General features: G+C 42.4%; 1 protein-coding gene, 2 long non-coding RNA genes and 3 other non-coding genes across 11 annotated transcripts; 1 reads left to right on the top strand and 5 right to left on the bottom strand.

Moving 5' to 3' along the window:
- Positions 1-1,553: 1,553 nt before the first annotated feature.
- On the top strand, positions 1,554-18,990 carry LOC111077113 (protein FAM13A). Of its 2 annotated transcripts, XM_022371257.2 has the most exons (4): positions 1,554-1,699; positions 3,439-5,883; positions 14,280-16,064; positions 17,534-18,990. In XM_022371257.2, exons 2-4 carry the CDS (start codon positions 5,653-5,655, stop codon positions 18,239-18,241), a joined length of 2,724 nt encoding a protein of 907 aa, XP_022226949.2. In that variant the 5' UTR covers positions 1,554-1,699; positions 3,439-5,652; the 3' UTR covers positions 18,242-18,990. The 2 variants fall into 2 exon arrangements, with proteins under 2 accessions (XP_022226949.2, XP_022226950.2); XM_022371258.2 differs by lacking the exons at positions 1,554-1,699; positions 3,439-5,883 and adding an exon at positions 13,132-13,653.
- On the bottom strand, positions 11,691-12,698 carry LOC111077115. 3 transcript variants are annotated; one of them, XR_005967737.1, is made up of 2 exons: positions 12,364-12,698; positions 11,691-12,171 (listed from the first exon to the last, which is right to left on the bottom strand). It is a non-coding gene; the product is annotated as an uncharacterized LOC111077115 (long non-coding RNA). The 3 variants fall into 3 exon arrangements; XR_002608127.2 differs by having other exon boundaries at positions 12,385-12,698; XR_002608128.2 differs by having other exon boundaries at positions 12,436-12,698.
- A 479-nt stretch (positions 18,991-19,469) lies between the features above and the next one.
- LOC111077112 lies at positions 19,470-22,799 on the bottom strand. Of its 3 annotated transcripts, none has more exons than XR_005967734.1 (14): positions 22,785-22,799; positions 22,460-22,722; positions 22,148-22,272; positions 21,908-21,976; positions 21,691-21,737; positions 21,460-21,512; positions 21,234-21,277; positions 21,005-21,056; positions 20,761-20,816; positions 20,519-20,578; positions 20,264-20,331; positions 20,006-20,079; positions 19,757-19,812; positions 19,470-19,575 (listed from the first exon to the last, which is right to left on the bottom strand). It is a non-coding gene; the product is annotated as an uncharacterized LOC111077112 (long non-coding RNA). The 3 variants fall into 3 exon arrangements; XR_005967735.1 differs by having other exon boundaries at positions 21,908-21,973; XR_005967736.1 differs by lacking the exons at positions 21,908-21,976; positions 22,148-22,272; positions 22,460-22,722; positions 22,785-22,799 and adding an exon at positions 21,795-21,884.
- LOC121404160 lies at positions 20,640-20,723 on the bottom strand. The gene has a single exon (XR_005967769.1). It is a non-coding gene; the product is annotated as a small nucleolar RNA R38 (small nucleolar RNA).
- Positions 21,343-21,427, bottom strand: LOC121404180. Its single transcript, XR_005967789.1, has one exon. It is a non-coding gene; the product is annotated as a small nucleolar RNA R38 (small nucleolar RNA).
- LOC121404179 lies at positions 21,577-21,660 on the bottom strand. Its single transcript, XR_005967788.1, has one exon. It is a non-coding gene; the product is annotated as a small nucleolar RNA R38 (small nucleolar RNA).
- Positions 22,800-23,015: the final 216 nt, after the last annotated feature.

The following is a 23,015-nucleotide window of genomic DNA, read 5'->3' as shown; positions in this document are numbered from 1 at the left end:
TGTCCGAAAAAAGCAGCAGAAGGAGGGCAAGGCAGGGCAGGGCAGGGCAGGAGCAGAGGGCCAGCAATGGAACCCGGAGCAGAAGCTACCTACACACGAGTATGTGGGTCATCTATTTATGGGTACGTGCGTACGCACTTTTCACAGGTTCCCAAAATAACATTCCACCGATTTAGCGAGATTCAGTTATGTCCTAGGGACACCTTCCCCCCGTAGAATGTAGGCTTAAAAAAAACAATCAGAGATCTGAATATTACCAAATAGAAAAGGGTATACAAATATCCCCTATTATGGGTTCCCCAAATCACTGAACTCTTTCATACACATGTATGTACATATGTATATGTATGAATAAATCATTTTCTGGTGGCCTTGAACACTACGTTGCAATTTCCCCACCCAGTGACGCTTCCATTTCATGAACGGATAAAAAACTTTTACAACAATGTTTCATGTAAAACACTTTGACAATTTCAAGAATTTTGAAGAACTATTTCCACTTTTTGGTCTTGGAATTGCCATCAGGAATTTTCCATTTTCATTTCGTAATGTGATTTCCTATCACATTATTTCCATTTCGATGGCTCAGACCCAAAAACATTGTGTAATGCATTTTGGCGAAATGCGGCGGAAATTTGATGGCTGAAAATGCACAGAGCGCCGCGAATTGTGAGCAAACGAAAGCCGTAACAAATGGGTGGAAAAGAGGTTGAGAAAACTGCAGTGGACGGGTAGGGCAGATGGAAGACGTGTGCAAAGATGAGGAGACAAGTAAACAATATTTTTGTACAGAGATCCGCACAGATATCCACAGTTCTATGTGCATATGTATATTTTGATTTGGCTAAAAATGTACAGAATTTGGCAAATGTCCAAATCTACATTTTCAAATGATTTATGTGGAATGGGGATTATCGGATGCATATACTCAAATGTAATAAGCGTATGATTAAGCGAAAATGTTTGAGTCTCTCAATAGCCCTCTCTAACATGCAACATTGTCTAAAGACACCTACATATGTGCATATGTATCTACACCCCACGCAGCCCGTAAAAAGAGCAAACGCACAGGAAGGAGAAGGCGTAGGAGGATGCGAAATAAGTTTGTGTTCAAGGACATGCATATATTATGAGGGGCTTTGCCGAGAGCAGAGGCACTTTGGCGTAAAATGTGTCCAAAGTCCGGGTACGAGCGTCGCATCCTATGGACATGGACCTGGGCGTAATCGTTAATCCCCACGTATGTGTGATATTTAATTACGGCTTTGGGGAAGCGATGGAGAGTGGGCTGATTTGGGGTGGAGACTATGACGCCTCAAACTGCAGCCCCGTCCTTGCCCAGCGCCAGCCCAGCACCAGAGTTCAGAGAGCGACAAAAACCGAAGCGAAACGAGGGTTCGTGGGATCCTGCCTCGGCTGCATTCCATTCAGTAACAATCTCACTCTCTCTTGGCTTTCTCTCTCGCTCTGATGGTTCCACTACGGCCGTACCGTCGTACGCCGCCTCGAGCACGTGCCCCACTCGGCGGCATTGCTCCACTCAGTTGAGGTTGGTTTCTCGTTCGGCGTGGTCGCATTCTGTTCTGTTCTATCCGCAGCGCGTCATAGTCAGAGTACTATTTTCCCCGCGTCAGTGGCAAAGTCTTTGTTGATGTGTCAGTGTGTGGCAGAAGTCCCAGAAAAAAGCAGCCAAAATTAGGTAAATACCGAGTGTGCCCCAATGTGTGGCACGCCACTGCACTTGCATCTGCAGCAACATTTTCGGGGGTGAATTGTCTAGATCTGGCGATACCCGCTCATTCATTACATCAGAAGACTGGGTCAATGCTTATATAAAATGGGCACAGGCAGGTGTTGCAGGAGCCAGGACCCAGGACCCTTAGGGGACCTTCTCTTGGCGCCACTTCCGGTCTGAAACACAGGAACAGAAGCAGACATGTTTTTCTCATTTGATTGTTTATAATTTGTACGCCTTCCGTTTCTCTTTTATTAGATTTTGTATTTATTTTGCTTTTTTTCCCACACAAAAAAAGCTTTTCTGCTATTTTTGCTTTTTGTCTGCGCCTTCAAAGACATTTTAATAGGTATACATACGTATACGTAAAAAAAAAAAAAAAAAAAAAAAAAAAAAAAAAAAAAAAAAAAAAAAAAAAAAGGGGGAAGGGGGGGGAAGGCCAGGCGGGGGGGGGGGGGGCCGGGGGGGGGGGGGGGGGGGGGGGGGGGGGGGGGGGGCCCCCCCGGCAAAAAAAGAAAAAAAAAAAAGAAAAAAAAAATATATGTACATATGTACGTAATATGTATACAATTGCCTTTAAAGAAATTTGAAAGAATTTCGCTTGTTTATTTTGTTTTCATTTAGGATTGACGAGCACGAGCACGCAATATATCCATCTGTGGGAGCTAAGGTTAAGTGCCAGAAATCATCATCATCCTCATCGAACATCAATCAATTGAGAATTATATATGACATTATATAGAACTTTGGTGCATAATATATGTACATATGTAGCTTAAGCTGTGGCTTCGGATTAGGTTAAATGAGTTCTTTCCTTCAAGGTTACACGCTTTGGTAGAAATTTTCCTTTTTTATGTGGCTATCAAGTTAATTTGTTGTTTCCTTTAATGTTCGGTGTTGTTATTTCCCTCTAGTATATCGCCTCTAGTTCCCATCACATTCTGGATATGTATAGGCATTTGTGCAAGTCCACAGATTTTGAGTAAACAAATACTCTTTTCAGAGGCTATAATAGATATTGGAGAAGCATTTGGAAACGAACCCATTAAGTATCTCAAGAACAATCATGATATCCTGATGTTCCATAAAAAGTGAGCAGTCTATAATTTGAACTGTTTTTTTCACTGGCTGATTAAAATTCTGCTTAAATATACGAAAGGGTATCCATTGCTGCGGATACGGCGTATACTTCATCTTGTTTTCCATTTGCATAATCAAATTTTATTTATGGCCGCTGGCCGAGTCCGAGTGCCACATCAATTTAGATGCAAATCTGGGCACTTTTTGTGTGTACACGGCTGTGTGTGTGTGCGTGTGTTTGTTTGGCCACAGATTCCCAGAACCACAACGGTATCTGACCATCACCCCACCACCCCCACTCGCACTTTAAAATGTGCAACGTTGCTTGAGAATGGTATAATGGAATTAGTGGGATTTCTAGAAAGTTCGCTGGGGTTCATTTGGGGGGATGAAATATTCAAGCCTCAATTGATGGGCGCACTTTAGAGGGTGGTGTGGCTCTCCCTTTTGTCGGGGCTGCCAACTGTAAATTGCCTTCAATTGGACCTAATTTCTTAGCTTGCGATTGTTGTTGCATTTGGCCATGTGCAATCAATGCTCTTCGCTGGAATTGAAAGAGCACTGATTGGACACCATTTAATTAGATCTCTCAACTAATTTTCTCTTATTCTCTCCCTTTGCAGGCTTTTCAAAAATGGATAAGCGAAATATGAAAATGTATGTAAATGCCACCGCAAATGAACGCATTAAAATGAATCATAATTGAGAGCAAAGAAAAAATGAGCAAGAAGAGTATCTAATCTCGAGCATATGAAAGGAGTGCGAGCGAAAGAGATAGCGAGACGAAACGAGGAGCTCTTTGGGATGCGTTTCATTTGCAACGTCATCGCGTCATCAACAGCTGAAGAGAGCCAAACGAAAAGAGCGCGAGCGCACACACTCACAGCTTCTGTCTCACACACACCCATTTTTCAACTATCCCACTGTGACACCGAGGAAAGGGTGTCCACACACATCTGCATTTTATTAATTAACGAGAAACGAATTAGATAATTAATACAATAGATTCTCCTCCTCCCCAGAGAAATTCTAAAGGAAAACACCCACGCAATCAAAGAGTTTGCGCAAAACCAAAGAGAGACAAACGAAAGAGAGAGCGTAGCATTCGAGAGAGGGAGAGAGAGTGCAGTGCAAAAAGCAGACGCCAGAGCGAGAGGGAAGCTAAGCACACACGCACGCACACGAAACACATTCAAACTCTTTCGCCGCTTTGGTTGTGTGTGCCGCCGACACTCAAAAAATTCATCTCATCGCGTCCACAACGTGCCACCAAGTGAGCGGAAAGTTTTCAGCCCGATTTTCATAGTCGCCGTATGAGAAGTTTCCTCTGTTTTTATTTCGTTGCGTTTTGTTGCCCCTTCGCAGCGAAGTGAAGAGTGACAACGAATTATCCAACCCAAAAGCGGACTCAAGAAACAAGTTCAGGCCAAATCAACAAACGATTGGATTGTATTGTCTATTGCAGTGCGGAATATCGATTTTTTATAATACGCGCGCGTCGATGACCTCGCGCCGAAAACAATTACAACCGTGAGCTGAGAGCCGTGCAAAAATCAAACGCAAAAGCAAAGTCAAAGGCTAATCAAAGCAAACGCAACTACAACACAAGTACACACAAACACACACACACCTATTCGTGCATTTTTCGAAGCTGCCTAATTCCGACTCTTAGCCACGTTTTACATAATTGGCCAATTGCAGAGTCAGGCAAAAGTGCGAGCAGCAACTACGACGGCGACCGTTGCAAGCCGAGTGCCAGAGGGAAAGGGAAACGAACATTTAGACAGACGGAGAAGAAGAGCGGGAGGAAGGAGAACAGCGAGCAGCAAACGGCAGAGGAGCGGCAGCGGTAGCGTCGGCGGCGGCAGCCAAGAACCCCAGAGACACATGCTTAGATATCGTCTCGTGTCCACACACTTTTTGAAGCAGCCGTAGTCAGCCAGAGCGAGAGGGAAGCCAAATATTGAGAGAGTGCACCACCACCACCACCCAAGGGGGGAGAGAAACAGCTAGAAAGAACGCCGAAGAGAGAAAGTGCAGTTGCAAACACGAAGAGAGTGAGTGCGATCGATCGCAGGATAACGTCATCTCTCGATACAAATAGCTCGTCAGGTGCGCGCCGCCTGCTCATTCACGCCCCAAACTTTGAAAAGCCCGGTCGGAGAGAAATATAGCGTTGCATACAACACCCAACCGTTCATTCGTCCGGTAGTGCATCATCATCCAGAGGCAGCCAGACCCGCCATACTACGCCATACGCCCACTCTCACGCCCGAACCGCAGCTGTTGCAGCGGAAACCGATTTCGCACCGATCCAGGCCCTATAATTCAGTCACAACGTATTCGCTAGGAGTCCTGCGCCTGCTTGGTCTGAGCTGTTGTGATTTGGATACCGAAAATGTGCAGAGATCGCGATATGAGTTTGTCATAGATCAGCGCAACCGTCGTTATAAGGTCAAGAAAAAAATCAAACTCAAGAGCGAATAAATATCGGATTTGTTGGCGTGGATGCGCGAAGAAGAGACTCTGACAGACAGACAGGCTGAGAGAGAGATACAGAGAGACTAGATAGTCTTGGACCAACAACAACAGCTTGAACGGCAAAAATCAACAATACCAAAGTTAACAGTAATCCTTGTTGGAGAGGATAACCGGGATACAATACAAGACGGACAATAGATAATAACGCGGCACCAACGCTTGCCACCTGCTCTCGCCTCCATTTTTTGGGATCATCGGCAATGTGACTGTCTACCGGCACGACATAACGGTTCCCTATAAATCCGGCCTATATCCGATTCCAACCGATTTGTGGAAATCTCTCCCTGCACCGCTGCATGTGCCATCGCCAACAGGTGTCAGGTCAGGCGGACCAACCGATTTTGTGCGTGCATCGATTTCCCGGAAACTTTATTCATCGGTCTTTTGGGTTACGCCCTCTCCTCCTCCTTGCCACACTCCCTCACGCTCTAAAAGAAAACGTCGTGCAGCTGGCGAACGTACGGGGAAAAACCAGCAAGATTGAAGACTTTGCGAGAAATCTTTGGAAGTCCGTTAAGGCTTGCATTGTAAGTATTATTATTGGAACTAAGTAAGATTATATTACAATATAGGGTGGAGTAGTTTTTTTCTACTTAGATTTCATACCGATTCATAGCCGGCTTCATATAGCATTGTTATCATTAAAGTAGTGCATGGCACTTCAGTATGTTTACACTTGGGTAAATATCTCCACTTACACGAAAAAAAACACACCGCTTTCCGATAGTTCTACACGTAGAATTACATTTTTATATAAATTGAAATAATACTTGAACTTCCACTGCGCTCAAATTATATTTTCACATAAACAATATTTCTCAGGAGAGAACAAACCAAACATTCAGCTCTCTCCATCGGACGTCTTTATTTATATACTTCACACCTGTCCGCCGTAATTATGGCTGATTGCTAGAGAAATATTTGCATAGATGTTTACGATCTAATTACGCTACCATAAAGCAACTAAATTAGCACATTTTGCCAGGGCAATGGCAAAAGTTTCCAACGTAATCGGATCACTTCAGGCACTGGCAACCATTGCATATTTTCAGACATCCAGTAATCTCTGGAAAGAAACCCCCATCTGGCAGAGCTGTCTGGCTGTGGGCAGAACTCTCCCCATTTCCACCATACATATTTTTATAATTATAAGTTATCTAACCGATTATTACAATGAATTCTGCAATTATTGTGTGAACAATACGCTCTATTAATACCTTAAGTTTATTGTGTGTATGTATGTGATATTTGTCTATGACAAACAAAAACCGTTATCTTGTTAACATTTGCCACTGATTTTTCTATTAAACTGGCATTCCTGGTCTGATTTCCATTCCCCCGACTAAATCGATTTATTTCTGTTCTGTTTCTGTTGTGCGCTTTGTTTATTGCCTTTTTCCAACTTATTTGTGCATATTTGTTGCTCTTCTTCGTTCACTGTTTGAGTCATAGATTAGAGAGCCACAGTGAATCCTCTTCCTCCCACTCGCATACGTTTCATTTGTATTTTCCTAGATTGTTGTGACTAGAAATGTGTTACCTGCTTTCAGGCGCACCCCCTCCTCCTCCTACTCCTACCCACTGCCCATTAGCCATCTTCCTCTGTCAGGGATAATTCCAATCGTCATGTCATATTCCGTGACGTGAGAGTGTTGACCCAAAAAACAAACTATTTTGTCAGCCAATGCTATAGGGATCTAGATTTAGTTGTGTTTGCATAAATAATTGAGTGTAATGTCAATTAAGGTTGTTGCCTGGGAATAGAAATGGGAATAGAATGGCGTGGCGTGGAGGGACCCTCCCGTGGTGTCTCTTTGGGGATGCACAATACGATTATTGCGTCTGCAAAGTCAATTAACAAATCAAGTAAACGTATTAGCAGACAAAATCATCTGCTAAATTGCGTGAAAAAATCTCTATTTATAGAGCGCCATCAAAAAGTTCAATGTGTAACCGATCAATTGTGTTTGGGTTATTTATAGGTCTATTTAAATTTGTATTTCTCACGACGCGGCCTGCTCTACTGAACAGTTTGCGGTTATTTTCAGAGATCACTGTGTTTGCAAAGACCGCAAAGCGAGGCGAATTTCACCATGAGAATATAATTAGCGGGGGATTAGCGTTGGACTCGTCGGGAACGTCAATAGCTATTGATTGGAATTGGAATATTATGGATAAGGAGGGATGAGTATAGGATACAAATAGGGACTTTTTATCTAAGTTTACCATTGTAAGCCAATGGTCTTTTTGACCTGCTCAAAAACAGAGATCATTCCCAGTAATGGTTAATGTATGTTACAGATCTCTTTAGCCTTCATTCTATTAATTCCATTGTACTATAACTTTCTGTAGATGACGATGCATCTCGTTCATTTAGTTGGGTTGGTCACGAGTGTGGCACGATTCTCGAGTCTCTCCAGTCATGTGTTCTAGGTTGGGTTGGTTTGTCATCTGACACACGCCGAGCAGAGCGCGGGACTACCATAACTCGAGGAAGAATTTCAATTCGAAGGAAAATGCTTCAAAATTTAAGTGTTTTAAATTAAAAGTGAAACAAAAAAAGTAAAAGAAAGAAACATTTAAATGGCACAAAAACCTGTTCAAATTTCGCATGGATCGTAAATTATGGCAAATATCGTGCCCATATATACATACAAATGTACATACATAAATCCTCCTTTATTTATATTATAATATGTAAGAGTATGCGACGGGTAAAGTTCACGAAACTGGAAAAAGAAATTCCCATCTTTTGTTGTTGTTGTTTTGGATTTTTTTTTTTAAATAAATTGAAATTGATTGATTTTAACGAAAAGCGAACGAAAAATAATTGGACTGGTTGAAAAGTGAGCAAAACGAAGGAATTTGTAAATTGATTGAAAAGAAACAACAACAACGACAGCAACAAACAACAAAAGTAACAAACAGTAATTACGAATTACGTCACAAAAACTGAATCCCGCGGGAGACAAATGGCAGAGCGAAAGAGAGAGCTGAAAGAGCGGGTTGTACTTTGCCTTGTCATACATTTTGTACGTATGTATGTATGTACGAGTATAGCTCTGATTGCATTTCCTTTTCCCATGCCCTCCCATTCCATACATTTATGAACGGTTTTATTTTTTCTGAAGACCGACCGCGAATATATTTTTGTTCTATTTGTCCCCCTTTTTATGCCATTCCTAGCCTCTTGTTTGTTGGGTTTTTTGTTAATATTTGCCATCTCCCCCATTGGTGATTCAACTTGCATACATTTTCTATAAAAAGTCTATTCATTTTTAGACAGAAGAAGGGCAAAGCACATAAAGAGGATTTATTTTAAGAGTTGTGTATATCTTCTTTTTTAAATATAAGCCGTTCCTTCTATACATTTATTAGGATCCAGCTTAAAATGGCAACTTGAAAGGGAAAGATTAGTAAACGTTTTGGTAGTTAAGGGTATACAAATTCCGGTTTGTATGCAAATTTTTATTAGATTTTGGCTGAGCAAATTATGCCCCTCTCTCTCCCTTATCATTCTGCTTCGCCTACCTTCGTTTGCGCTGTCTTTTGCATTTTCTTCTACGTTTGTTTTTGACGATACGCTTCATTACACTTTTCTTTTGTGTGTGTTCGCATTTGCATTTCGCGTAATATTCCCCTGCCAACCTGACATTTCCACACTGGAAATGACAGTTGTAGCTCTCTTCCTGACCCCTGAACTGTGTCTTTGTGTCGTTCTGTGAGTGGTTCCGCCTAACGTTGATTCGTTCTATGAGTGGTTCCCTTTACCGTTGCGCAATCCTCAAACTGCAGCAAAAGCAGGAGCTCGCAACACGTAACTGGCATTAACCGACAGATTGACGGGTATGAGTAGGGGACGGCAGGCCGGGTGGGTGTAGGGTAAGGGAAGGTCGAGAGAGCGATGGGAACCATTAGCCAGATAGTCACTTGTTTAGTCGATAGCACAGTGATTGATGCGATTTGCGGTGGAAGAATACTGAAATTGTTTCTTGATTTCATTGATTTTCCGATGATTGCCTAAAATAGAAAGAATACCTAGACTGAGGAACAAGCACTCGAGACGGTCGAAATTCCCGAGGAAGTACATAAATTGTACACACTATCCTATCAGTATCAGTTATCGTTGATCGTTCTCCGCGTCTCCCCGTATCTTATCGGGGTGATTAATTGTCGGTTCAGTTATGATTTTATAAATAGCACATAAATGTACTGGTATATCCATTAGAGATATGTCGATACGTGCTATTCGTTGGTTTCTCATTGGGAAGTTCCATTCTCCATTTCAGCATTTTCAATGGGTTCGTTAATTCGGGAATCTAGAAAATTATATGAATTGAAACGAAAAAAATGATGCCAGAACAAGCATTAATCGTAAAACAAAATATGTTCTTTGAGATCCACACACACTTAAAGCAGTTTCGATCCATTGCTCAGTCCTAAGAAAGACATCTTCGCTATATACGCCACAATATTCATAAGCCAAAAGAAGTAACACTAAAAATATCCCCAGTATACATATAATAAAGCACTTTCCCAGACAAAATATAGGGAAAATTAATATTTCCATTAATGGGAGCCTACCTATAGCTAAGTAGGTAGCTGAAAATACTCGTAGTCATTATTGCTCTATCAACTGCTCGGTTACCAAATTCCCAAGCCCCTGGGGCACTCAAATTGATGAAATGTCAACATGGCTACGGCTAGAGCTAGTCGTTTTTATAGAGAGGCTCATTGCGAGAGACGAGACCCTCCTAAAAGCTATCGTCATATCAAAATTGTTGATACAATATAGGTAGAAAAACTGAAACTGTTTACCCACTCCGACCCACTCTGATATGGAGAGCCATAGAATAATAGGAGCGTAATGTGGATTCGGGCGGATCTCGAGGGAGAAAGAGAGAGAGAGAGAGATATTTTGGGCTGTATCTTGTGGTGCAGTCACCGGTTTTCTACCGGTTCAAGCCGGACCAGGGCGGCGCTGGGCGGTCTGTGGCTGTTATGGATGTTACCAGGTAGTGCCGAGAGGAGAGAACTCGCCACTCTTATCAACATAATACTCGTACTTGTAGCCGGTGAAAATGACTTTTAATATTTGTACGACGTTTAATAGCACCCCCGCCACCCACGTGTACTGCCACCGTTCTCCGGCTTCCAAATGCCGATGAATGCCGTTTTCGCACGGGCTTGTTAAAACGCGCAAATCTCACCTCTCAGCTATTGCGAGAAATCTTGTCCATTTTTAGCATCTCCGTGAGACACGGAGGCGTCCCATGGACTGCGTGGACTGTTGTTAAGCAGTCAACCCCACACTCGACAAAAGCCCCATAAATCCCGTGCCATTGTGCCCCTGACTTTGTTTTCGTTCCGTTTTTGCATGTAAACATTTTTGGCTTCAGCGCGTGGCCGTTTATTGTGTCAATTTTGCGACCTTAGCTTTTGGAATGGAATTTGGTAGCGGAATTTGGAACCCAGAGGATGTAGGATTAACTTTGCATATCTAGTTGATTCCATTCTAAATGTTAAACCAAATTTCATTTGATTAAAGTTGATTGATTATACACGATATGGGAACCTATTTGATAGCTCTCTCTCAATTCAATAAGTGTTGGCTATCATCAGTTCCAAATACGATTGTTCCTTCCTCTATGGTTGTGTCCATAAATACTTCATGACGACAGCTTCTTATCGATTATTCCCCGTTGATTTTTGTGTGGAAACATGGTCTATAGTACAACTCCACCTACGAGTATAAGATATCATTATCTCAAAATAAAAACATATTTCTGTGACACTTTATTCTGCAGCTGGTGTCCGTCACCAATTGTCCAGATGATTGGGCCAAGTGGCTAATGCGGTTTTGTTGCTCACTCGCTGGCTTCAGTGGTTTACGTGCCCCATTATTCTCGATTCTTATCCGATATGATCTTTTGTCGTACTGAGTCATGCACTTCCATGTGGCGGCTTCTCTGTAAATAATTATTGTGAACTTTTATTGCATAAACAATGGAATGCCAAAGGGAGGCACAATGATATCGTCAGATATGTACATATGTCTTTCTCAGATTTTGTTAATGCGTGATATATGGCGTTCGAATAACCGCCCACGCGCCCTACCTATCTACGTCATAATTTGGAATCAATATTATCTGCATGTATAGATATATTTGGATATTTATATTTTGGACAGAAAAAAACCAGACATTATGTGGGAATATTTATTGTATTAATTTTTCCGTAGAAAAGTTGCCTGATAAACCAAAGATTTTAAACATATAATTTCATCATGTACATATCTTCATTAAGAGGATAAATTCTTTAAAAATATTTCATCAACATGTTTAAGTCCATATATTTTTATAAATTAAAGAAGAACAAATTGTTATAGTCATTCTTACAGCTATCACACTGGAATTTGTTACCGTTAAGTCTACAGAAATCGACTGAATTCCCATTCATTATCCATTGCGGTGTCATTAGACGGTGGACTGGCGCTTTCACCTGTCGCTGTCTGCAGCTGAAAATCCCCCCAACAAATCCCCCTTTCCGTTGTCTAATTAATTTGATAAGAACTAATTCCAATTGGAAATGCCTTGCACGCGCCGCCCAGTCCACAGAGACGGAGGGGAAGGGTGGGAGTCCTTCCAAGCCGATGTTTGCCTTGCTGTAAGCTTTCGATGACGCTCTCCATTGACGTCACGAGAGGGCGCGAGGGCTTCAATTATTTGATCTCGTTCTGGCTGACGAAAGAGTTGATTGACACACGCACAGACTCCGGGCGGAGATGCTCCCTCTCCGTCTGAAATTCGGTTAGCCTAGAAGACAGACAGAGAGAGAGAGGAGAAATGACTCAGTTGTTTTCACAGGCAGACAGAGAGAGGCCAGCATTTTTTGCGCTGTTCTGCTGCAGCTCTGCTTTTGCCTCTGCTCTGCTGCTGCATTGATCTGGCGTGACATTGCACTTGAAATTTATTCTTGAGCAAGTATTTATTTTTTTGTGTATTTACTTGTAAATATGTACATCCCACCCCGCTGACAATTTTATTTTGGTTTTTGTTTTGTTTATGATGTGCCGTTACCTATACGTAGGGCTTTTGCGTGTGCCAAAAATACCGTTCGATCAATCGATATCTTAAGCTACATCGGTATCGTCTGTTTGTTCTGTCGGTGCACACGGGGGAGTAAACAAGTGAATAAATTAATTCATTTCATTAATATGGCCATAAAGTGTGGAGCTCCTGCTAATTTCGTGCACCACAAGTGCCAGATTTATTTTTAAACTCTCAAACAAACACACAAACACACACAGAGACGCCCTCTATTGTCTGTCTCTGTATAGTGTCTGCAGCGGAAGAGAGTACTGATAAGAAAAGTAGACAAAAGGTTTATTTAATACAAGGTGAGAGGATTTACCGCTCTCTCGAGTTTCCTCTCTCTAGCTGTACTTTTCATTTGCTCTGCAGCACTGCAAGAAGGCGACTACCGTAAGAAAGCTATATAAGAAAGCCCCACCTTGCATTAATATATCTTGTTTGCACAAATTCTGCTCTGTTTGCATTTAATTTTCGCACCTTCTCTCTCTCTCTCTCCCTGCTCACCCCCACAGCAGACGCTGCAGCGATCGACAATAACATTGACCATGCGCAGGCGCTCTCTCTCCTGCCCGTTCTCCCAAGTTATCGCTCTGCCACTGCTGCTACTGGCGCTCTGCCGCTGCTCAGCTCTCGAGATTTTCGCATATAATTCCCGAGGTCGGGGCTGAAATCAATTTAATAGTAATTCGGTGCGCCCAGAGAACGCAACGGCAACGGTTCTCTCCTTCTTCTCCTCCACCGTGCTGTCGGCAGAGGCAGCGTTAAGCGCCTAAAGCCAAAAAGGAAAAAAATTAATATTTGTGAAAAACAGAAAGAAAACTTGTAAAAACAATCACAAGATCTAGAGACATGTAGACTGTTTTAAACAAAAAGGAGACAACAATACTGTGTTTTGCCAAAAAAAAAAAAATAGGAAAAGAAAACCTGGAAAGGAAACACTCAATTAATTTCAATTGAAATTTATTGGGCGAGATTCCAGCGTGGACATTTTTATTACATTTATGAGATTATACTCGTACCGACAAAAGTATATTCAAATCAAGTGATTGAACGTAATCGAGGCGCCTCGAGTGCAATAATTCTTGTGATAATCCCCAATCTACCGCTAGACTGATTCCCATAGAGATTAGCCAATCCAACCTACATTTATAATTATTTATAATCCATAACAATATGACGCCCCGAATTATTACATATTTTCTGGTAAATATACATACATACAATATAATTTTATTTATAACACTTTGAGATTCCCTTTGCTAGAAATGCACTCACAAGTCAAATGTTAAAAATAAATATTTTTTAGTGTTCGTAAACCATTTTCATAAAATGATTGAATATCAAATTGAAATATTTTAAATTGTGCATTTAATTTTGATCCAATTTATTCATCAAATGTATTTCATCACATGATTACACAACTGAAACAGATTTTTTCTTTGGGTAACAAATGGAAGCCTGACTTTTTCCGACCAAAGTCTATGAATTATTTATGGGGCATCGCGTGTGACTTATATAACAGGCATCGGAGACTGAAAACTAGAGAGATTTTCTTCAACTGACGAACCCCAACTAGTCCCCTGTTCCCGAGTCCGTTCGAGGAGGTTCGGGGGGCAGTAGTGGACGATGGGTCGTGTCGGGGCACAAAGTAAATGTTTTAACAAAATATTACTCATACGACACGTAGAGCCAGACCTTTATTAACCCACTTCATGGCGAACGCGGGAACGGGGTATCGGATAAGATGACATCTGAGAAACATTGTTCAATTATTTACCTTATTTATGAATTTCCCTAACCATTTGCCTATCTCTCTCTCGCCTTTGCAGTGCGGCATGCGCCATCCCACAACTGGGCTGAACGAAGACGACCTGAGTCGTCTCACCGGTTCATCATCGTCGACCGCCTCGTGCGGCAGTGCAGCCACAGCCTCATCTTCATCATCGTCAGCCTCCGCTTCATCCGCGGCCCCCACACAGTGCCATGAGGCAACAGTCGTCGTCCGCCAGCAGCAAAGTCCGGAGAGGACCAAGGCTTCCTTGGCGGCGGACGCCAAGAACCATCTGAACAGCGCCGACCCACAGCCAAAGTTCAGCTCCACATATCTCCCGGAGATCATCAATCCTCTGGAATGGCAGAAGTCATCGCGCAAACGCAAGGAGCGTCTCGACAGCAGCTCCGTCTTTGGACAGGACCGCAAGCTGCAGCGCAGCAACAGCGAGGAGCTGCTCACGGATCCAGCTCAGGGCCACGCACCGCAAGACCCCAAGACAGCGGCAGCGCACCTGCTGGAGGCCCAATGCGAGGTCATTCGACGCGTCTCCTCGGAGGACTTTGAGCGCACTGCCAGCTACGCCAACTACTGTCTGGAGTTTGAGCGCGAACAGCAGTCCCAGTCCCAGTCTCAGGAGTTGGAGGGCGGCGAGAATAACTCCTCGCTGGCCAATCTCTCAAGTGAGGTCCAGGGCTCGAAGGAGCGTCCGCGCTCGGAGACCAGTCCGGCCCGCCAGCAGCGGGAGGCCAGCGACGACAGCGAGTGCGAGCACGAGCGCCGAAGGAGCAGTGAGCGCTTCTGTAAGTCGCGTCTGCCTCCAGGCCGCAAGTCCGGCGTCACCAAGAAGGGCAGCGGCAGCGGAGGAGTCGGTGGCAAGTACCTGCCCTCCAGGCGGGACGAGCAGAGTACCTATAAGTACGATCTGTCCGCACTGAAGTACGAGCGTCGCGGTTTCATCAGCAGCAGGAAGCAGCAGCAGCAACAGCTGTCCAACTCGTCTTCCTCCGCTTCCGATCACAACGACAACAACCTGATCGACTTCCACCAGCAACAACAGCTGCAGCAGCAACACCAGCAGCAGCAGCAGCCGGCGAAGAGGAGCTCCAGCATCTCGCCCACACCGACAACGAGCTCCTCGGCGGGCAGTGACGACACTACGCCCACACCCGTAAAGGCCAAGCCGCCGCAGCGCCAACAGCAGCAGAATCCGGACCTCACCTCGGCCCAGGAATCCCTGCCATGGGAGCGTGGGGACGAGCCCGCCCCCGTGCTAAGCCGACGTTATGCCCACTCCCGGCCCCACGTCGGCGGCAACATTGACGCGGCCGCCCAGCTGGCCAAGGTGATGCCCTATCCGCAGGCGCTACCAAAGCAAGCGACCAGCGTGCAGCTGCATGGCTGCGAGGACATGGACTGCCTGGAGCCGATGGACGCGGTGCGCGCCTTCAGTTCGCTGGAGAATATACGCACCCGTGACGTGATGCAGCAGGTGCTGCCCGCGATGATGGTGGCCTTCCAGACGCCCGAGGAGCGTCTCAAGGCTATCAGCCGACGGGTGACCGTGTTCAAGAAGAAGCTCGTCCAGCTGGAGGATGCCCTGGAGCAGCGGCTCGGCTACCGGCCCTCGCAGGCGGAGCGCCTTAACGACAAGTACATGAAGAACGTCCTGGCCGAGCTGAGCAAGCTGCGCAAGGAGCGGCATGAGCTCAAGACTGATCCCATCGCTGCCCTTGGCCTCAAGCTGGGAGTCGGTGGCGGTGCCGGAGCCGGTGGCTCTGGGTGCCAGGAGGTGGCCAAGAAGCTGGAGCGCATGAAGGCCACTCTCGCTGAAATCGAACAGGTACAGATCACTATCTCTCTCGCTCTCTCTCTCTCTCTGAGATCATCCTCCATCTACCATCCCCATCTCATTCGCGCACTCTTGTCACGAGACAGACACAGATTTTTGATCGCAATTAACAAGTGGAACAGACGTCAGAGAGCCACAGATCCACGAGTATTGTATCTAGATTGCCTCGACGGCCACCCCCCCACCGCCACAGCAGCCAGTGACATGTTTAGCCATTTGGCAATAACTTTGATCTTGCCCCATTGTCGCAGCGGCACGGCGGCACTCGGAAAACAAAAACAAAACAAAATGGAACAATTTTCCGCCCAAAAACAAATTTTGTCTGGTGGGAAAACAAACAAATTTCGGCGGTTGATCGAAGTGCTTAATGCCCTGTCAAAAGTGATTTTAAATGCGGTTTTTAATTGGGATCGAAAGTACTTTGGCATGCGAAAAGTTTGAATTTCAAAATCATGAAAGAAATCAATCTAGTATATTACATATGTACATATATATTTATTGTGGATCTACCATTATTTTAATTATAGCCACAATTTCGTATGTATACTCATAAGAGTTGGGAAATTCATTTTATATATTATTTGAAACTGTTTTTAAGTTTATACTGGATGGTAGGTTGGTAGAAAGAATTATTTGGCAGAATATACACATCAACATAGGTCTTAATTCTTTTAAATCAACGGTTTTTATGAGAGAACAACTAATGTAATATATGGAAAAAAAGTCTGTTCAATATATTATAGAGTTGAGTATTTAAAAGCACATCAACAGGAGGAGGGTGGGGCTTCTAGAACCCCTACAAATGTTTTTGTAGTATATCTGTCCAATTTGGGAGGCTTCTTTTATATAAGTGTTTTATGAGAATCTATTTTAGATCCAATAGCCGAGTGTGTTCATGTGTTTATGGCATTTGGGTAGGACAGGCCTCCTTCTTCTCCACTTCTTTCTCGATTGACAAATTAATGATACATTTGTCATAGAGGCCCGAAAGGAATCCGCTCGAAATTGAGTTTGTGCCAAGAATGATTGGATGTACTGTGGCAAAGGGGAGGCGAGGGAATATGGCTATAATGGTTAGAGCAGCCACAAAAGTGCCTTTCCGCACAGACAGGGCAGGGCAGACATGTTGTACATATAATGTAATGTTTTCTCTGTTTTTGCGACTGTTTACGAATATTCTACACTTATTTCTATTTCTGTTTTGGGCTCTTTGGCTTCTCGCGCGGGTTTCTTGGCTGTTTGTCATGAGACCCAATGAAATAATGCCCCATGCAGTGGCGCTGATAGATTGTCTTGTTTACGTGGTGCTTTGGGGCTTTTATCAGTATTGTGTGTGCGTGTGTTTTTGTGGGGGGCTTCCGTGGCATTGAGTTGTCATTTTCATGTTGATTTCATTGATCCATTGATCATTTTTGCACCGTACTCACCCGCTAACGCCTTCGATTCGTTCTCTATTGCAGAATCTCAACGAGAAGCGCACCAATAGCCACCGATCCCAGCAGCTGGAGGAACTGACCGCCGATCAACTGGTGCAGGAGAAGACCGCTGTCCAGCATGGTCTGCTGTATTTTGAGAATCTCTACGGCCATCCCATCTCCAAGGAGGAGCGAGATGCAGCCCGACCCCTTTACGATCGCTACCGTCAGCTGAAGCGTATGGTTGCCCGCACTGTGATGTTCGGACCTGGGACTGGGGTGCCGGAGCTGCCCACGATCCTGGAGCACGAGGCTATGGTCTTCGAGGCGACCTCCACACCGCTGCAGTATTCATCCAACAACAGCACCGAGACCACCAACTCCCCCAGCGACTCGATGGCGCCAAATACCCTCACACAGAACGCTTCCTCCGATGAGTCGACCACCACCACTACGGGTCCGGCGGTGGCAGGATCTATGGAGTCTTCCGCGGCGGAGAGAGCGGCCAGCGAGAACATCTCTGCACTGAGCCTGGACCAGCTGTGGGAGCAGCTGGAGCGCGTGCGCGACGAGAAGGCCATGCTGAAGGCCACCATACGCGAGTACGAGTCACTGTTCGAGGAGCAGAACGGCCGCAAGATGCTGAAGCAGGACCGAAGGTCCCTCGAGACGGAGACCTATGCCCAGTACAAGGAGAAGAAGGCCAAGGTACGGCTGTTGCAGGCCCTGATCAAGAAGCACATCGGCCACTAGCCGAAGCCCTTAATTGATCCACATCTATTCACCTGCATGCGATTCTTATTTATTTCATACCCACAAAAAAAAAAAAACCAAATGCAAAGAAACATACCTAGATACTCGTATGCGTGTATGTATATCCCAACACCCGCCCCCCTACCCCATACATTTATACGGATATTATTATATATGTGTAGTTTTTAGATTTACATTTTACCATATATTCTATAATGATACATTTTATGAATATTGTTGATTCCTTATTGTTTTTTGAAAACACCTATGAATACCTATGAATACGAATAAAACAAAGAGAAATGTTACAGAAAGCTACGCTACCCGAAAGACATTTGATTGAGACTCTCTTCCCATTGTAGTAGTACAATATATCCTTGGAACTTCCATTTGGAATTGACATTTCTCACTCATTTACCTCTCTCTCTGTAAATCGTCATTGATGCTAAAAAATGTATTACATTTGTATTTCCCATTGGTTCGAACAGAACGGAGTTAAATCCATCTCCCAACATAGGGAGCATACATACTCGTAGTTTGATATAGTTTCGAATGATTTAGCGAGTCAAAAGCAAAAGCAGAAGTATAAACTCTTTATAAATGTTGTCTGGTAGTGAAACATATTTTATATCTAAACTAAGGCGATCATCTATGCCATCTATAGTAGAACAGTACCAGCCTCCTCCCCCAGGTCCTAACCATCATATACTACTACTAGTTGTGCGTTCAATCAAAAGTTTCCATTGGCGTTTGACCAGCAGAAGCGGAAGTCGAGTCGAGTTTGTATCGAGTGCAGGCAGGCCAAGTGGCTGGGAAATTGATTTGCTTTGTTGAGTTTTTTGAGCGTGTATCGTATCCCTTCTGAATACTCGTACGTACATACACGAATATATATATTTACAAATACATAAGTCCCAACCCAAGCATATATATACCCTACATATGTAACAACGTACGCATATATATTTACATATATGTATGAATATTGAATACAAAAAAAGTATATACTGTAGTGTACTGTACGCAAATGTACCACTTATATAAAGGTCAACATTTACAAATGGAATATTCTTATATGTAGCCCACACGATTGGGTCGAATCGAATTGAATTGAAAGACGGAAGCAATTTTTGTAGCATTAAAAGTATGTATCTCCTTTGACCACTGAAGCGATTGAATACATAATATACATATACATAATATGCAAAATAAAATATATCACGTTATATTACAAGTACAACTTTTGTTTTTTTATTCATCCATTAGAGATAACATTCATAGAATAATTGTGGCAGTTTTTAGTCATTCGATCTTCTCCAGAATTCTGTCATTGGCTGCAATAAATGGATAAGATGCGAATCAGTTACTGCTTGCGAATGAATCACACAGAGGGGAGTGCGGATGTGGATGGATCAGTCAAGTGTATATTCGACATAAACATTCAGGTATATGCTTGTCAAGGTATTCGTCATGAAATAGACTCGGCGGAGGTTTAACAAATTAAATAATACTTACCACTAACAGCAGCTCACACCAAGGCTACCCCACCATCCATCTATCAACTGTTCAATCTGGAAATATAAAAAACCATAGTGTAAATACGTATTGAAGAACACGTTGAAACATTTGATAGGTACTAGATTGAAATTATCAGCTAAATAAACCAATCGACATCATTTCTCCGACTGGGGCGGTATCCAAAAACATCATAAGAGTGCCCTATTCTATATGTCCCTGCACAACAATCGAAAATGGAAAACTCACCTCAAAATACATCCACTTAACAATTGGCTTCCTCAGTGTATAGCAAGGAACTGTAGATATTACCAAACTTAAGCCTGTAAATGAAAAGAGAATAGTATAAGTACACATTCTAGTAAATATTTAACATATATAATGCTTGATATAAGAACTATCAGTAAACTAAACCAATCGACATCATTTCTCCGACTGGGGCGGTATCTAAAAACATCATGAGACTGCCCTATTCTATATGTCCCTGCATAAAAATCGAAAACTCACCTTATAGTAATTCTTTTATAAATTGGCAGTGTGGATATCAACGTCTTCAGATATTTCCGAAATTAAACCTGTAAGTTAAAAGAGAATAGTATTAATACACGTTCTAGTCAATATTTTACATATATAATGCTGTATATTGGAACTATCAGTAAACTAAACCAATCGACATCATTTCTCCGACTGGGGCGGTATCTAAGAACATCATGAGTGTGCCCTAATTTTCACTAAATCAAAAATAAAAGCGGATAAACTTACCTTCGCATTCAACATGGCGTTTTTTATTGCAGTATATTACGGCTTCAGGATATTTATAATCTAAAATGAAATAAATCAATATTATTTACATATTCCACAATGATCTTATCTAAGTGAAAATTGTTTTGTCAGTTTAGTATATCATCAAGTGTTTTTATGACAGGGATAACTGTTTGGCTTTAAAAAGTGCTCATCATATAAATTTCCTCTATTTAGTGACCCACATATCAATATTTACTAACCTTAAATCGCAATCGACCTGGTCCCAATTTGCTACTGCCCCAACGAAGAGTATTTGCTAAAATAAATAAACATATTACTGATTAATATACTTAAAATGTAGCTGTAGCCATTAGTTTGGTAAATGTAAGGGGTTCAGTCTTATAAATGTTGCAACACACATAAATTCAGTTATATGCTTGTCTATAGGTTTGTCATCAGAGCAGGTATATGGCAAAAGGTTCTAAATATGCTATATATACACACCTCTGTAGAATATCATGAGATGGACTTCAAACCGAAGGAGTAGTCGAGGTTTCTGTAAGATAAAATATAATTAAAGTTAATACTCTAGCTTCTAATGAAATAGCATACACTGTATGAATATTTTAGTGTATCAGCAAATAAAACCAATCGACATCATTTCTCCGACTGGGGCGGTATTCAAAAACATCATGATCAATATAACAAAATAATTCTGAACATCGAAACCCACCTAGTTTTCTCAGGACATCTCAGACTTCATTGGTTCCAAGAAACCTGCAAAAATAGAAAATGCATTATCAATAGATATTCACGCATCTATATAGAGTATTGTATGAAGCGGCTGGGTCAGCTTAATGCATCATCAATTATTCTTATGACAGGGATAACTGTTTGGCTTAAATAAAGTGTTCATCATAAACAGAATAACTGACGGATGCCACGTGCTTAAAACGTACCTTAAATCTTTGGCAAGTTTTTTGTTGCGTCAATTCGGTAATGCAAGAGGAATCTGTAAGGAAGAGAATTTTGAGTTAGTACTTATGCATTTTATAGAAATACTAGCTAGGATATGTCGAAAGATCAGCTTAATGCATCATCAATTAATCTTATGACAGGGATAACTGTTTGGCTTTAATAAGGTGTTCATCATTATCTAAAGGGGTACCTACAGATATACTGATGCTTACCATTCAACTCCTTTTGCCTTTCCAAGAATTTTTCCATGCTTTGCTACCTGAAAAAAGAGACGGTTTTGATCAGATATTCAAACATTTTTAAGCACTCGAAGTACTTTCTAGAGTCAGTCCTTTGAAAATCAACATAAATATTCGGTTATATGCTTGTCTATTGGTTGTTCATCATAGAAAGTACATCGGATTTTGTGCAATGAAAGTTTTTATTCACCTTTGATCATGGGTAGCTAGCCAGGGAGGCAGTCTTTGGATTGCTGGTGCGAGAGTATAGTAGGTACTGCTGAAAACAAACAGAATGAGGTTAAAACGAATCCATGTGCGTATTTCTAAGTAAGCAAAACTAATTAAGCATCAGTAAAAAATCCAATCGACATTATTCTTCCGACTGGGGCGGTATATGTTTAGCATCATAGAAACCAAAACTTCACAATTATTTCCGATCGAAACTAACCTTACTATTGCTCCGGCAACACGTGGGGTCAGCTCAGCACCACCCCGGTTGAAATCTCCAAATACGCTTGAATTACATTGTAATCATTATCAAACTACAGACAATGCAAGCTACCGCATGGCCTTCTGTAAATGAAACGAAAGATATAACATTTAATTTTATTTCCATCAAATTTGTTGAAATATGCTCATCGGCATTTGTAGTCAGAATGGAAAACCAATCAACACGTCTGTTCAGACTGGGGCGGTATAGGAAAAACATCATGGAATGGAAACCACATAAACCTACACTTTATCTTTTACTACAACTTACCATTTTGTTTAAATAATTAGTATGTACGGACAACAGCGAGCTCACCATGGCGGCGGAAAAAAAGAAATAGAACGACACGTGACCTACCGATTACGATTGTTGACATTATATCGATAGACACAATATTTTTATTTCTGATACGATAAGTTGGTGCGATTTTTTCACAGACGATTATTATAAACGAAATTTGACGTAACAAAACTAGAGCCGATATTTTCTTTGGAATAACATGCAATGCAACCATAACGTGGACCACACAAAAACTACACAAAAATAAATTAATTTTACTACAAAACAGCGATAACATTGTCACGGAGGCACCTACATATATATCTACATGAGTTTTACATCGGCGTGTAATCATAACAAGGTCCATTATCTCTTGTAGTCATTTATTCCTTTGTATAACGTAATTTTTAAGATGCTCTAATAAAATAAAATTATTTGCATGTAGGAAATAGGAAATAACAGTATATTTTTCGAATTAGATTGCCATTTATCGCACAAAAATATCGATTACTACCCTGTGCATCGACTAAATAAAAAGTCGCTGCTA

This window comes from Drosophila obscura, unplaced genomic scaffold (genome assembly GCF_018151105.1).
Source record: "Drosophila obscura isolate BZ-5 IFL unplaced genomic scaffold, ASM1815110v1 contig_186, whole genome shotgun sequence".
NCBI classification, from domain to species: Eukaryota; Metazoa; Arthropoda; class Insecta; order Diptera; family Drosophilidae; genus Drosophila; species Drosophila obscura.
This window is presented reverse-complemented; position numbering and strand designations above follow the sequence as displayed.